The following is a 17,245-nucleotide window of genomic DNA, read 5'->3' as shown; positions in this document are numbered from 1 at the left end:
AACCACACCAATGTTTGAAACATTTTTGAAGCAATGATTGTTGCAGAGGTTCCTTCAGAAGTCTCCAATTGGGGCAAAAGCATTAGATGCAAGGGCCCATTATGAAAGTTAAATGAAATATGTTATGTTTAATTGCAGTCTATTTCTGGAATGACAGCTGTTACAAAAACATTTTAATATACTATTGTGTATCATGGCTAGCTGACCAAATCTTGGGCCACAAATAGGACCCTGAACACAAATAATGTAAAATCAATGCAGTGCCACGCCTCTTACCTTTAATTTCCGTCTTGAATTGAATTTTCTCAGCTGTTCTACAGTTTCTGGTAGATGAATCTTATATGCATAGCGATCTCTCTCCTAGTGTGGAAAAACAAAAAGTGACTAATTTAGCAAAAAAAATCCAAATAAAGCAATGTTGTTAAAGGACAGTGACGTTACGAGACACAACACTGTGATTTCAGTTGCTTACCTGCTACCCAGCACTGGTGTTCCTCATCAATAAACACAACAGTATTGTTCACTGAGCACTAAGCTGCTATATTCTTCTGGTCATGCAGGCGTCCCCTGGGAAGCACATGCTCAGTACAGACATTTTTCTGCAATTCCAATACTGCACATGCGCAGACGTTGTCCAGGGTCCAGCTCAGTTAACAGTTACACAGGCTGGAGCGTTTTTGAGGAATAAGAGCATCAGCCCAGAGTTACGGGTAAACGACAAGAAGAATTTGGGACGAGGCTGCTAAAAACTAAGGAAAACTAAAGGAAAACTAAGTTTTCCGTTAAGAGGTACTTAAAGGGATACTGTCATGGGGGAAAAAATTTTTTCACAATGAATCAGTTAATAGTGCTGCTCCAGCAGAATTCTGCACTGAAATCCATTTCTCAAAAGAGCAAACAGATTTTTTTATATTCAATTTTGAAATCTGACATTGGGCTAGACATTTTGTCAATTTCCCAGCTGCCCCTGGTCATGTGACTTGTGCCTGCACTTTAGGAGAGAAATGCTTTCTGGCAGGCTGCTGTTTTTCCTTCTCAATGTAACTAAATGTGTCTCAGTGAGACATGGGTTTTTACTATTGAGTGCTATTCTTAGATCTACCAGGCAGTTATCTTGTGTTAGGGAGCTGTTATCTGGTTACCTTTCCATTGTTCTTTTGTTTGGCTGCTGGGGGGAAAAAGGGAGGGGGGTGATATCACTCCAACTTGCAGTACAGCAGTAAAGAGTGATTGAAGTTTATCAGAGCACAAGTCACATGACTTGGGGCAGCTGGGAAATTGACAATATGTCTAGCCCCATGTCAGATTTCAAAATTGAATATAACAAAATCTGTTTGCTCTTTTGCTGAAATAGGGCGAATCCTGGCCGAATCCCAAACCGAATCCTGGATTCGGTGCATCCCTAAAGGGCACACCTGGCGATTTAGGGAAATTTAGTCACCTGGCGACTAATCGACTCTTCTTTGGGTGACTAATCTCCCTGAACGGCTTCTTCTGCCGGCTATAATTAAAAATCGCCTGTGGCATGGCACACGAGGGCCGTAATTTATCTGAACTTCATGTGAAGGGCCAGTTATGGTAATCAAATGCCAAAAATCTTGACCACGCCTGAGTATTTAAAAGCCACACCTTCTTATTAAGACACACCCCTTTACCACACCCTTTAAGTCAACACCCATGCTAGCATCTATAGAAAATGCAAGAGAGGGAGTTCGCACACAGTTAAGAATTTGTGGTTTTCTCCTACCTCTGCTGTAAAGTATAACCTCCCCACTTCACAGTGTAAAACAGAAAATCCACAGTTTTGCCTTGGACACACACACAATAACCACCAAATAAAACAACAAGAATAGCTAACTGAAGAAAGAAAGTGCACAGCAGAACTACCCTCACATTCTAGTCATAAGCCCGAAGCATATCCCCACACATTTGCAAGGTATTATACAAAACAATGCAAACTCAAATGTCAATTTAATATTCCATAAAAATATACAGACGTGATAAAGAACAATAAAAGTAAATATTTTTCAGCACAAAACACACTTCCTGAAGTAACAGCAACAAATAAAGAAATTGCACATTTATTTTTGGCCAGCAGTATAGTTATCGAGCAACAGTCATTAACCATGAAAACATAAGGGAAGAAATACTGAAGTCTTAAAACAATGAGAAGTAAACAAAATTAAATGAAAAAAAGAATGTGAAACTGTTAATGGGATGTCTGAGGGTGCAGCTGCTGTGCAACAAGCTAATCAATGTCCATTGATATGGATGCTGTGGAAATGTGCATTATTTGCTGCAGGGCTGAGTCACGTATATGGTTTCTGTATTTTGATTTGATGAAGGCCATGTCAGAGAAAGCCTTTTGCAGATATAAGTGCTGCCAAACATTGATGCAATTTTCATTCCAAAACCTCTCAATATAGGGTATCGTTCTTGGGAGAGCAGCTTGAAGAACGCTACTCCTTTCTCTGAGCGGGAAAGTGGATACTGATCTGTCCGCAGCTCACATATTTCCATGTGGTATACTGTATTTTGAGCTGTGTGGTCTGTGTCAAGAGGTTGTTGAAAAGTCTAAAACTTGGCTCCATTCCCTCAAAGTCCTGAAATCGGGTGTTAAATTCATGAATAAGAATGTCTATTTTAGGGACAAACTGGTGAAAGTTTAAAATCACTCCACTTCCCTTCATTTCCTGAAAAAGTGCATAGCTATTTGTCAGGTCATTCCTTGCTAAGAAAGATTTCAGCAGGTGAAGCTTGCTCCTAAATGTAGCAATGTGACTATAAAGCTGGCTCACGCTTTGGTTTCTTCCTTGCAAACTTAAATTCAGAGAATTAAGGAACTGAGTGATGTCAGTCAAAAAGGCAAGAGCTGTGATAAAGTTGACATCGGTAAGGTGTTCTATTAATGCTGAGTCACATTTTGTGTCAGATAAATATAAGTATATTTCTTCCTAAGGGCAAAGAATCTTACCAAACACTTTCCTGCACTGAGCCATCTCACATTTGTATGCAGAAGCAAATCTCCATAAGCAGCATCCAGCTCTTCAAGGTATAATTTAAATTTCCTGATTGCCACCTCTTATCAAATTGATGACCTTAGTTACCACATCCATTATTTCAGACATATAATGCCACATAATACCTCCTGATGTACAATGCAGTGAAACATGTAGCAGTCTACACCCTCCTTCTTTAGACGACCTGCAAGTCCTTGAGTTTTGCCCACCATGGCTCTGGCACCATCGGTAACAATGCAAGTACACCTATTAAAGCCTCCAAACTTAGTAACCGTGGCTTTCACTGCATTATATATATCTTCGCCTCTTGTGGATCCATGCACAGGTACTATCTCCAAAAGCTCTTCAGAAATATGAAACTCTTGATCCACAGAAAGAATGAATATAATGAGCTGGCAAGTATCAGTTATATCAGTGCTTTCATCCAGTGCAATGTAAAATTAAGGTGCACTTTTTACAGTGTCCGGTAGCTTATCTGTTATATGCTGGTTAATTGTGCAGACACATCTAGCAACCGTTTGATATGACAATGAAATAGATTCCACTGTTTTAGCCATAATTTCATTTCCAAAACCTTCAGCCATCTTAAGTGCACATGTTTTAATTAGAGCCCCACTGCTGAAAGGATATTTTCTTTTTGCAATTTCTTCTGCAACAAGAAAAGAATCTTTTACTGCTGCCTTCTGTGCTGTTGTAACTGCAGTAAATGTGCTTTTCTGTTTATGGAGTTTGCTTTTTAGGTCTTTAATAATGGTCAGTCGAGCTTCACCTGTGTATTTGGCATTCTTATCTCTATGCAGTATTGTATAATGCCTTTTAAAATTGTATTCTTTGCACACAGATACAGTTTGTGCACACACTAAACATTGTGGTTTATCTTTGTTTTTTCCAGAGAAATATTCTTCTTCCCACTTTTCCTGAAATTCACGATTTTCTGAATCAATCCTTTTCTTTGCACAGTTTTTCGTGATAGACTTGGTTGCACAAGTGCCGGACATGTTCAATGCTGCCCACTCTGTGAACAGTCAAAATTGTAAAATTAGATTTTAATAAGCCCAGTGCCAGATGACTGAGGATACCTCTTAACTGTGCACTTGCGGTACGCCCAAAAAAGAAAACATAACATTTTGCATTTATTCTGACCTGAGCACAGAATTTTGAAAAAAAAAATGTGCACATAGCACACACAAATTTTTGTGCACATAGCCAAAAAAGAATTAGCGGGAACAATGAAGATACAGAAAGTTTCAAGTTCACTAGCTATCCTTGGCTAATTCTGTACCTGTAACGCAGTGATCTTCTGGAGTGCTTGGTTGTATCTCAATCAAAATAACTTTTTAATAAAGTTGGTTAATTCCTTTTTTTGCTTGCTTCGCTGTTTATTCCTTTTAAGGTACAGGGATGAAAATAATAATGATAATCCATACGTATGGTCTCAAGGATGTCCAGTGCAACAGTTGTACTGATCCTTAATGAATATTATTGTTCCATTGAAGTAAAACAGTTACCCCCCCCCAACATATATCACAAAGCAGCAGCCCTTCTTGAACACATTTGTCAATCCCACTTAATCAGATTATATTGTGAGCTGACAAACCATATACTCCTTTTTAAACTAGTTACAAAAAGTTACATTACAAAGTTAACAAAGTTACATTAATTGCAAGAGTGGTCAAAAGGGCACTTAGAGCTAAATTATTTATTTTAGGAGTATTTATTCACAAGCCAGGAGCCTATATTGAAAGTTTTGCACCGGTGTAATCAAGGTTCATAGGAGAAAGCAGTAAGAGTATGCCTGATACATACAGTGGCACAGCACTGATACTACCTCAAAGTCCAGAAAGTGAACAGGTGTACATACCACTGGCACCAAAGTGAAGCCATAGCATAATGTGGCATAGGGAGTATGTTCACTACTATGTTGCTTTCTCACTCCAGCACTGAGCAATAGATTGATATAGCCCCAAATAAACTCTTATTTATCCACAAAGCAAACAGCTTTACAGCACACATTCAATTGCACATCTAACGCATATAAAATGGTACAGTGACCCCCCAACAACTGCTACACTGATTTCCAGTATCAAAAGGCAAACTAGAACCCCAACATTGAATGGGATACGAACCCCCAGAATTAACTGGTACACTGACTCCCAGACCCAGATTTATCTTTGTGCTCCAGGTGCACCAACAACAACTGAGCAGCATGATCTTGGTGGGCTGATTGTCAGCCTCCAGAGGCCCTAAAATTAAATCCAGCCATGCTGACTCCCAGCCTTAAACTGCACATAGCCCCCAACACAAAATATTAATAGAAACCCTGCAGTACTTAATGGAACAAGAACCCCGTAAAGTGGAACTGTAACCCAATGCATTAAATTCAGAATTACCACCATCATAAACTGTTACATTTACCCTCAATATTAGCCACCAGCAGAAACTGATGTTGTGTCCCACAGCATTAAAAAATCATTAGTATCTACTCTCAGGGTCACCTGTTTCAGTGTAGGCTCACTGGTGCAGGTAGAGGCAGCAAATTCAGGTGGCAAGGGCAGTTTGTAAGAGACCAGACCAAGATCGCACTCTATCAGCTGCTCTGTAAAGTTGCCGAATACAAAGCAGAGGGGATGGGGCTTGTGACATCATGGGGGCGGGGCTTGTGACGTCACGCGTGACACACTGGAAACCAGGAGACTGTGCCAGACACTACACAATGCGGAGACAAGATAAGTGACCTAATTAATTACAGCTTGTGCACCAGCCACCCTAGACACTCAATCACATCCCGCTTATTCAGACAGTTGCGAGCCAGATTAAGTAGGTTCGCCCACGGGCCGCCAGTTGGACAGCCCTGATCTAGGTAAATACCTTAGATACCCTTGTACATAATTGGGTTATTTTTCATTCAAGACTTTTGTGGAGAAGAGTTGCAAAGATAACACCAAAATATCCTTACAAATTGTTTAGAGTTTATAAATAATGAAGGCAATTTGTTGTTTTTTCTGTATATTTGCAGTAATAGAGAACTTAAAATAGAATGGAACTTATAGAACACAAGAAACCTCCACTGAAAGCTGATGCAAGGTTTGTTATCAAAAATAATGTGTTTTGGCTGACTAGCATCCAAATCCTCGTTTTTCATTATTTTAACTGCTGTTGGGACCAGCATAAATCAAAAGGAGTATTTTGGTTGAATTAAAAAAACATGGCTTTGTTGAAGCTTTGGCAATTTAAGTTGACATCTATACCACAGAACTATTTCCCTGGACGAAGCACAATATCTGAAGGTGCAATACCTTTTAAACCTCAAAGGTACATTAAATAAGAACTTGGTATGGTTCTTAGAATTGGAGGAGGCAAACATTATAAAAAAAAAAAAACAAAAGAGGAAGAAGCATACTAGCCCATAGCATGAGGGAATTATGCAAAAGAAACAGATATAGACAGAAGTATGAAATTATGTTTAAAAAATGCAGATAACATGGTTTGGTCAAGTGAATCAAAGTAGGTCCGAGTAGGATTGCCACCTGTTGCACCGGTATTTTGAAGTGCTGCCCAGGTCAAAACTTCCTGCCCGGTTTTCCAAATAAAGAAAACTGGGCAGGATTCCCCATGATTGACATGGCGATCAGCCATGGATATGCATACCTCAACAGCGCTCCCAATTTGTTCAGCTTCTAAGCCCTTCAGTAGCCCATAGAATTTAATGCATTTTGGTTAATTTTTGCCGGTGACGAATCAAAATGGGTTAAATTCACCCATCCCTAATGGTAAGTACTGCAGCATTGAAAAATCTAATTATTTTTCACTACTTCTTATCCTTTTATTCAGGCCATCTCCTATCCATCTTCCAGTCTCTCATTCAAATCATTGCATGGTTACTAGGATAAATTGGACCCCAGTGACCAGCTAAATTCAAAATTGAAGGGTTACTGAACAAAAAGCGAAGTAAAAAAATTTAAGTACAACAAAGAACAAGCAAGAAAAGCAAGATTACCTTTAGCCAAGGATGATTAAGTGCCTCATACACAGTTATCCTTTCAGCGGGATCCAGCATTAGCATGCGTCGCACCAAATCTTTGGCACTTTCAGATATATGGTTCCATTGTCTAGGATTCATCTTGGCAATGTAACAAAACAATACGGATTACTAATGAAAATTGCAATAGATGGGGACATTTTTTTAATAACATATACAGACAAATAATAATAGAAAGATGAAAAATAAAAAGGAGCAGTAACAATAAATTTGTAGGCTTACAGAGCATTTGTTTTTAGATGGGGTCAGTGACCCCCATTTGAAAGCTTGAAAGAATCAGAAGAAGAAAGCAAATAATTAAAATATGATAAAAAAATAAATACTGAAGGCCAAGTGAAAAGTTTCTTAGAACTGGCCACTCTATAACATACTAAAAGTTAACTTAAAGGTGAACCACCCCTTCAAGGTATGTTGATCAAAATTACTAAAAAAGGTCCCAGAATTCTGGATAACAAGACCAGTAATAATCAGTTAGTGTGGTAAAATTTTCAAGGGCAGCCTGACTTAGCAACCCTCCATTCTATTGGTTACTATTTTGGGTATGGCTTTATTTAGAAGTTTTAGCAAACCTTGTTCACCCTTCTAATAGGGACAGGTAGTATCATATTAATAGACTTTTACTTGGCAAAAAATAGGCATGACATGACATATTGAATGCCATTGCTTTTATCGGGGGAAGAACTAGTATGAAAAATCAATATATCAAAGTGAACAATCCATTTAAATAACACAAGAGCAGTTGCCCAAATCTACCAATCAATCTATATACTAAACTATATCTAGTCATTTAGCTACTGCTTTCTGGATCTTCATTAGGATAAACAGAACTAAATTCTATTTAATATACTAATCTGGTTTATCACTCATTTCACTGGTTCAAATGCATGTCATTTTTTTAAGGTTGCACCAGTTTGGAATAAGTAACTTTAAAAGAGGAAAACAAGTACAAACATCTCATACAAATAATTTGAGCTTTAATACTTCTGTTGAAAAGGTTCTAATAGAAGAAGGTGCTTTGAATGCAATTCCTTACCCATATGCCTAGTCTGCAATCTCTCACAGTTTAATAGCCATAACATAAGTATTTTAATATTGCTACTCACTTTATACTTCCCTTTGATAATGCCTTCAAACAACCTTTCCTTTGTGCCATAAAAAGGCAAACAGCCACTAAGTAGAATAAAAAGAATCACTCCGCATCCCCAGACATCTACAGGTTTTCCATAAGGCTCTCTTTTTACTACTTCTGGTGCCATAAAATGTGGTGTTCCTACACGACCTAAAAAAAAAAGAACATTTCCAAGAAGAAAATTATTAATGAAAATCAGTATTGTCTCTTTTAACATCACCAGAGTACCTTCTCAAAATGTTCTAAGAGACATGCTAATATACGTGAACTTGAAAAAGTTTGCTGTTTTGGCATGCATGTGTGCCCCATTTTTACTTAGACCAGGAAAGGTATAGTGCATTATCACCCAGCTCCCTGTGCATCACTCCTAAAGTTCAAATGCTTTAAAAGAAGGATTTGCTCATATATGTTCAAGTTGAAGGATTCCTGAAAAAAGCCCTTCAAAGGGGTGTTCACCATCCAACACTTTTACAGTTCAGATGGTTTCAGACAGTTCAACAGAAATAAAGACTTTTTACAATGACTTCCTATCAGCTATGTGTGACCGTTCTTCTAATATTGAAGTGTAAAGTCAATTTTTTCAACATCTAAAGCAACAATGGGAAGAGGGGGTCCCTGACCATCTAAACCGTTCTACATTGATACATTTAGTTGATACATTTCTTTGATTACATCTTTATTCTAAATGTTGCAAAATTTTAACAGTTTAGAGCAGGGGTCAGAAACCTTTACTATCAAAAGAGCCATTTTGCCCCTCTCCCACTAAAGAAAAATAGTCTGAAACCGCAAAACATAACACAGCTTATAAACTTTAACCTTTTTTTAATTTTAACTGTTATTAACAGAATACAACAAACAGAAGTGCATTGTGTATATGCAGGGCTACTTTGAAATAAATTAAACAGTGAATAGCCCTATTAAATGCTAGTGTTCTCATCTGTTTAATGTGACTTCTGTTTCTGAAGCTCCATGCTGATCATCTCTCTCTTGTCTTGATTGTGTGACCGCGGTAAGGACCATGATGAATCATCTTGCTGTGGCTCAGTCTTGCCTGTCACTCCTGGGAAGTCTATACAGCCCTTGCACCAGCTGGCGGCTTCTTAAGTGTGCTTACCGCGGTCGCACACTCAAGAAGCCACCAGCAGGTGAGAGGGCTGTAAATACGACCTGACAGGCAAAGCCGCAAGACTGAGCCGCAGCAAGCAGGATGAAGAGCCACATGCGGCTCTAGAGCCGCAGGTTCCCTACCCCTGGTTTAGAGTCTGCATCTGAATTACTGAGCTGCCAGACTCACCAGAGACAGGAACATTCAACTTTAAACAGTAAACAATAAAGATGGAAGTAATTGATAAAAGGCTTTATTTCTGGTGAACAATCTGAAAACAACTCAACTGAAAAAAGTGTTTGGAAAGTGAACATCCCCTTTAATGCAATCATAAAAGTCTCAAATTAAGCATACTCTTTCTTATCTTGCAGTTTCATTTTTAACCCATATTTCATTTAACTACCATATTTGTTATTTATCTTTATAACATTGCATAACTTGTCATCAGTAAATAAATAGAGATCATGACAGGGATACATGGATGGAAATTGTTGCTGAATTAGAAAGAAACAATATTACAGGACTACTGATTTGTTTTGATTGTGCTCCCAAGAACTAAAGACAGAAATGTGACTTTACATTCAAACTGCAAATAAAAACCAAAGATATATCCTAGTGAAAACAATAAGCAAAAAGTATAAAGAGCGCAAGCCAGATTTATAATCTAATGTTGAAAAAGAAAGTTCACTGACCCTTTTAGGAGATGATCCATAAATGAAGCCTGCTAATTAGGTAACTATATTATGCACCCTCCCATGTAAATCGGAAGAGACGGTGTCATGTGATCTACAGGCAGTAATAGAACATGTTTGGCCTCAGCCCGCTTTCCTTCAGCTACAGCACACTGTATTAGAATTTCTAATGCAGGATCTGTGAAAGTAGCCCTTAAACATTTGAAACCTCAAGTACTAACACACTGAAATATTACAAGCGTTTTAATGGCTTGGCAAACTGCTGATGCTGAAGACTGAGATTAATTATGTATTTGCAATTTCAGGAGAAGAAAAAAAGTAGTTTTTTACTACTTACAAAAGTAGTTTACCAGGGCAGAGCAGGAAAAAACATGACAACATTTAAAATTAACCCTTAAAATCATGGCAAATAGCCCCAGATTTCAGCCCCCCCCCCCCACACAAGCTTTACTGTTGTAGGCTATGGGAACCAGTGTGCATGATCCTACATGTTGCCAGGTTGTTATTATGTAAGCTAAACATGTAAGTTAAAGAGGCATGTGTTTTTATTTATTTTTAATTTTAACAGTAGTAGACTAGGTAAAATGAGTGTACTGAACTGCTCTGCAAAGCTGCCTTCCCGGGAGGCATGTAACTCAGTGGGGAGGCGGTGGAGGGCTTATTAAATGGTTATTGATACATTTCTGATTAACATGTCACTATCCCTGCATATCCTCGTTGAAAAATATTTTCTAAGGCATATACACCAGCAAAAATCAAATAAAAACAGATATTTCCCTCAGAGATGTATTAACACTTCTGTCAAGCAAGAACCTACTTTCTCATTTTCTAGTCTCCATCTATGTGCTGAGTCAAATCAGGCTAACCTGATGGAAGGCCCATGATGCAACAATTGAATTTTACTGCAGCCCTACGGAGCCCTGGGAATTTTTGTAAACCTGCTGGTTTTAATCAGGCAGGCTGTTGGGATGCCATCATACATGCATCAATAAGCTCTACAACTTGTCATCTCCAGACCAAGCTGACAGCATATTGTATGAGGGCATCCCAACAGCCTGCCCAAATTAAATCTGGATGAAAATTGCATACATCACCCATCTTTAGGCTTTTTTACCTGAAGTAGCAGAGATAAAATATCGGAGTACTGTAAGCAGCATAAGGAAATTAATTCAACTTTAATTTAACTTTAATTTAACTTTCCATGTGTTAAAGGGATACTGTCATGGTAAAACATGTTTTTTTCCCCAAAACGCATCAGTTAATAGTGCTGCTCCAGCAGAATTCTGCACTGAAATCCATTTTTCAAAAGAGCAAACAGATTTTGTTATATTCAATTTTGAAATCTGGCATGGGGCTAGACATATTGTCAATTTCCCAGCTGCCTCCAGTCATGTGATTTGTGCTCTGATAAACTTCAATCACTCTTTACTGCTGTACTGCAAGTTGGAGTGATATCAACCCCCCCCCAGCAGCCTAACAACAGAACAATGGGAAGGTAACGAGATAGCAGCTCCCTAACACAAGATAACAGTTACATTAAGAAGGAGAAATAACAGCCTGCCAGAAAGTAATTGAATCTGAAAGTGCAGGCACAAGTCACATGACTTGGGCAGCTGAGAAACTGACAAAATGTCTAGCCCCATGTCAGATTTCAAAATTGAATATAAAAAAATATGTGTGCTCTTTTGAGAAATGGATTTCAGTGCAGAATTCTGCTGGAGCAGCACTATTAACTGTGTTTTGGAAAAAACATGTTTTTCCATGACAGTATCCCTTTAAATAATTTACCAAATGTTCACAGTTATTCTTTAGTGGTTTATTTATATCAATTGCCTTCCTATTTCACTCCTTTTAAACTTTCACTGAAGCCAGTGATCTTCTCACAGATTTGTAGGCATGGTCACAAACCCAACAGAATGCCCCAAAGGTAGAAATAAATGAGCCATTGTGTGCAGAATAGTTAATAAGTCCTAATTCTGTACTGTAACTGACATACACAGTTTAGTTCAGCAAGTGAATGTCAGCACTGTGCATGGGAATGCATGGACTGTAGAGTTGCACAAGGATTTTATAATGTGCTTCCACATTATAGCAGTACATGTAGCAGTGCAAACCTTTAGCAGGGACAGAGAACAAAATTGCACACAGAAATAGTGGGGCATAAGTGTGGTGGAACTTCAGAAGGAAAATGCAGGAAGGCGATTTAATGAGCAGCAGCATAGTGCAAGGGAAAGCTGAGCTAAAATGATTTATTGTTGCAGATCTCAAAGAAGAGGGAATGTTAAAATCACTGGTGGGTGCACCCCGAAGCAATTATAATCCCATACTTGATACCTATGGCCGGCGCTCCTGTTAGCAGAAAACTGCACCAGCCTGAGGTAGTACTAAGTAGCAATATTCTTCTTGTATCACTTCTTTTGCCCCAGGCCAGCGTATGCACAGTACAGTGAAAAGACAGCTTTTAAATTTACAAAGTTAAGCTTTGTGCAAAAGAAAAAGCAAGATTGAGACATGGTGCTCACTCTGAAGTACCCTGGTTGGTGTTCCTGTTAGCAGAAAAGTGAGGTTAGGCATCAGGTAAGCAATTAAAATCATTTGGGGTTGCCTAACATTTGAAAGCCCCCCCCCCCAGTGAGTTTAACTTTTCTTCTGCTTTAACAAGATTTCAATTTAGTAGCATTAACTTTTTATGTTTTTTTTACCCTCCTTGAACTTCTTTTCGCTGTTCACCATTTACACTCCTGTTTCAATCTGAGTTATAGTGGACCTGTCACCTACACATAAAAAGCTGCATAATGAAAGTCCTTCACAAACTAAAGATTGAACACAAATTCATTTTTTCATTAAAACATCAATACCCATTATAAAGTTGTTTAAATATCTGAGCTGCCAATCAAATATCTGCCCTGCCTCTATGCCTGAGGCATAGAGGCAGGGGTGCTTCGCCAATGAGGCAAGTTGAGGCCGTCGCCTCAGGCGGCAGCGCCCCACTAGGTACCAGGGGCAGCAAAAATGCTGCTCCTGGTACTTTAAGAGTGAATTTCCGGGGGAGGGGGGGCAGCAGCAACTGCTGCTGCCTCAGGCAGCGGAGGGGCCAGGATCGCCCCTGCATAGAGGAGGGGCAGTCATTTACTTTCACTTTCCATTCAGCCATTCCTACATGTCACTACACTACTCACATTTCCCCTTCCCTCCTCAGACTCTATAATTGTGTAAGGCACTGCACATGGGCATTAGGTCCGCCATTATGGTGCATACATAACATTTTGGGGAGATACATAATTTGTCTTAATTACAGCATCCACAAAATGGCTCCTGTCTGCTTGCTGTGATTGTATAATTCCAAGACTGAAGGAAACACAATTTAAATAATAAATATAGTGTTTACTGAAGTTTACTTTGCTCAACTAACATGATAGAAAATAATTTGGAATTATTCCATAGGATGACATGTCCCCTTTAAAACATGAAACAGAGTTGTTACTGCTTTTCATTTTGTTAGATCTTCTAAAAACACAAAACAGGAAGTTGACACAGTGCCTTGACTAAATTTGTTCGGTTAAACTAGGAATGCGTCCCCAGACATTACTTTAAAACTCTCGTAACCATAAAGAAGCTAAGACAAACTGAAAGCTTCATTGAGATAATGGCCAATATGAATTGACTAGATCTACTCTCAGCCCCTCTTCTCCTGCTCATGCTTCTGTGTGTTTGACATTTGCATACTTCAATTCAAAATCATCCACACACATATGAGCATGGTCAAAACTGGCCTGTTTTACTTAAACATTAAGACCGAAGAACTGCGTATTAAAAAGGCTCCATATAATAATATCAAAATGGGTAAATGCATATTAACATATTATAAAATTAATTAGTGCTGGCACTTTTATGGCAAGCCATAGACTTAAAGGAGAAGAAAATGTATAATCACTGGAGGAGAGTGGGGTGCATAAAGCATGCTTTGCATTCTACTGCACATGGGCACTAGGCCTGGGCAAAAGACTGAAGCAGTAGATGAATACCACATGGTGCTCCTACAGAAGTAACCTGGGCAGGTGTAGCTTTCAGCAAACAGTAACACTGGTCCAGAATTTAAAGGGGACATTTCTTATAACCTTCATATTGAGATATATTACTCATCCTTCCTAAAAACATGTAATGATGCAGAAAGAAAAATGTTTTGAAAGCATTTTACCTCCTAGAACTGTCATTATATCAGAGCTGCAGAGAGAACCTCTCTGCTCGGTGTCTAGGCTGAAATGAAGAGTGGGAGTGTCTGTTCATTCTCTCACAGGAAGTGGTCACAGCACTGACTGACAGGCTGAACTCCTGAGCTGTAGCAGCCAAACCCCTCCCCTCCCACCCTCTGTCCTGTGTGTCCCAGCCTGCATATAACTGTCTTATGCTGCTGCCTGATCATTCACTTATAACAACATCCCTGAAATGCTCAACATAAATCAGTAAATATGAAGGTTAATACAAACTGTAATAGTAATGTAATAGTAATAGTATTTTCTTTTATTTAAAGTACAGTATTGTCCTGTGTTCCACAGCAAATAGGCAGTCACACATGTACATGGGCATAATCTATTCCATAATATATTGTTATACACTGTGCAACTCCCTGCCTCTATTACATTATAAAACTTATACAAACAGTGTACATTAGTATTTACTGCTATGATATTGCAGAACAGCAGCTGTAGGTTTGTTTTCCTTCATATTGATATATGATCAGGTGCAGGGAGTTGCAAGGGAGTAAATGCAGCTGTTCTGGAACAATTTATGACCAGGTGCAGGGAGTTGCAAAGTAAAATGCAGCTGTTCTGGGACAATTTATAATCAGGTGCAGGGAGTTGCAAGGGGAAATGCAGCTGTTGTAGAACAATTTATAATCAGGTGCAGGGAGTTGCAAGGTAAAATGCAGCTATTCTGGAACAATTATGATCAGGTGCAGGGAGTTATGAGGTAAAATGCAGCTGTTCTGGAACAATTTATGACCAGGTATAGAGAGTTGTGAGGTAAAATGCAGCTGTTTTGGAACAATTTATGACCAGGTGCAGGGAGTCGCGAGGGGAATGCAGCTGTTGTGGAACAGTTTACGACCAGGTGCAGGGAGTTGCAAGGGGAAATGCAGCTGTTCTGGAACAATTTATGACCAGGTGCAGGGAGTTGCAAGGTAAAATGCAGCTGTTCTAAAACAATTTATGACCAGGTGCAGGGAGTTGCAAGGGGAATGCAGCTGTTGTGGAACAGTTTATGACCAGGTGCAGGGAGTTGCAAGGGGTAATGCAACTGTTCTGGAACAATTTATGACCAGGTGCAGGGAGTTGCAAGGTATAATGCAGCTGTTCTGAGATAATTTATAATCAGGTGGTAGGGAGTTGCAAGGGGAAATACAGCTGTTGTGGAACGATTTATAATCAGGTGCAGGGAGTTGCAGAGTAAAATGCAGCTGTTGTGGAACAGTTTATAATCAGGTGCAGGGAGTTGCAAGGGGAAGTGCAGCTGTTGTGGAATAATTTATAATCAGGTGCAGGGAGTTGCAAGGTAAAATGCAGCTGCTCTGGAACAATTTACGACCAGGTGCAGGGAGTTGCAAGGTAAAATGTAGCTGTTCTGGAACAATTTATAATGAGGTGCAGGGAGTTGCAAGGAGAAATGCAGTTGTTGTGGAGCATGTTATGATCAGGAGCAGGGAGTTGTAAGGGGAAATACAGCTGTTGTGGAACAGTTTATGATCAGGTGCAGGGAGTTGCAAGGTAAAATGCAGCTGTTCTGGGACAATTTATAATCAGGTGCAGGGAGTTGCAAGGGGAAATGCAGCTGTTGTGGAACAATTTATAATCAGGTACATGGAGTTGCAAGGTAAAATGCAGCGGTTGTGGAGCAATTTATGATTAGGTTCAGGGAGCTGCAGTGGGAAATGCAGCTGTTGTGGAACAATTTATAGGGAGGTGCAGGGAGTAGCAAGGGGGGATGCAGCTGTTATGGAACAATTTATAGGGAGTTGCAAGGGGAAATGCAGCTGTTATGAAACAATTTATAGGGAGGTGCAGGGAGTTGCAAGGGGAAATACAGCTATTATGGAACAATTTATAGGGAGTTGCAAGGGAATAATCACAGCTGTTCTGGGATAATTTATGATCAGGTGCAGGGAGTTGCAAGGGGAAATGCAGCTGTTTTGTAACAATTTATAGGGAGGTGCAGGGAGTTGCAAGGGGAAATGCAGCTGCTATGGAACAATTTATGGGGAGGTGCAGGGAGTTGCAATGGGAAATGCAGCTGTTGTGGAACAATTTATAGGGAGGTGCAGGGAGTTGCAAGAGGGAATGCAGCTGTTATGGAGCAATTTATATGGAGTTGCAAGGAGAAATGCAGCTGTTATGAAACAATTTATATGGAGGTGCAGGGAGTTGCAAGGGGAAATGTAGCTGTTATGGAACAATTTATAGGGAGGTGCAGGGAGTTGCAAGGGGAAATGCAGCTGCTTATGGAACAATTTATAGGGAGGTGCAGGGAGTTGCAAGGGGAAATGCAGCTGCTATGGAACAATTTATAGGGAGGTGCAGGGAGTTGCAAGGGAATAAATGCAGCTGTTCTGGGATAATTTATGATCAGGTGCAGGGAGTTGCAAGGGGAAATACAGCTGTTATGGAACAATTTATAGGGAGGTGGAGGGAGTTGCAAGGGGAAATGCAGCTGTTATGGAACAATTTATAGGGAGGTGCAGGGAGTTGCAAGGGAATAAATGCAGCTGATGGAATTGTATAACATATAACAGACACAGGGAGTTACAAAGGAAAACCCAAAAAGAGGTTGATTGCCCCCAGAAAAGAATAAAATACATTTAGCAGCAGATTATGTATTATTTATACAAAGTTTTCTTTTCTTTCTTTTCCACAATTATTGCAGGGCAAGAGAAAGGAACAAGCAGTGAAGGAAGGGGGAGAAAAACGAACAGGGCAGAGAGGGGGTTAAATAAATAGGACAGAGAAGGAGAGAAAGGAGCAGGGAAGGGAAGACCAGCAGTAAGGGTTAACAGATGTCTGCAGGGAAGGACTGAGAGAGACATCACAGACACGCCCACTCCTCCCTCATTGGCTGTTGCTCTATAGCTTATACAGAAATAGCCGTTGCTGCAGCTCAGATACTGAAGAGTCTGAAACAGGAAGTTGCAAAGGGGGAGGGCTGAGAACAGTTTTCAAAATTTATGCTATATGTCCCCTTTAAGAAATGGGTTCATATCACTATCGA

At 39.5% G+C, this 17,245-nt stretch overlaps 1 protein-coding gene across 1 annotated transcript in view; it reads right to left on the bottom strand.

Annotated features, from left to right (window-relative positions):
* Positions 1 to 17,245, bottom strand: part of cask.S (calcium/calmodulin-dependent serine protein kinase (MAGUK family) S homeolog) — a gene marked incomplete at its 5' end in the record, with an annotated part of 155,589 nt that overhangs the window by 69,817 nt on the left and 68,527 nt on the right. Inside the window, 3 exon segments of the mRNA NM_001093638.1 lie at positions 277 to 360; positions 7,018 to 7,140; positions 8,163 to 8,338. Coding sequence (NP_001087107.1) covers positions 277 to 360; positions 7,018 to 7,140; positions 8,163 to 8,338 — 383 coding nt within the window.

The sequence above is a fragment of the Xenopus laevis genome, chromosome 2S, assembly GCF_017654675.1.
Source record: "Xenopus laevis strain J_2021 chromosome 2S, Xenopus_laevis_v10.1, whole genome shotgun sequence".
In the NCBI taxonomy this organism is placed as follows: Eukaryota; Metazoa; Chordata; class Amphibia; order Anura; family Pipidae; genus Xenopus; species Xenopus laevis.
Note: the sequence above shows the minus strand (reverse complement) of the source record. Positions and strands in the feature narration are given on the sequence as shown.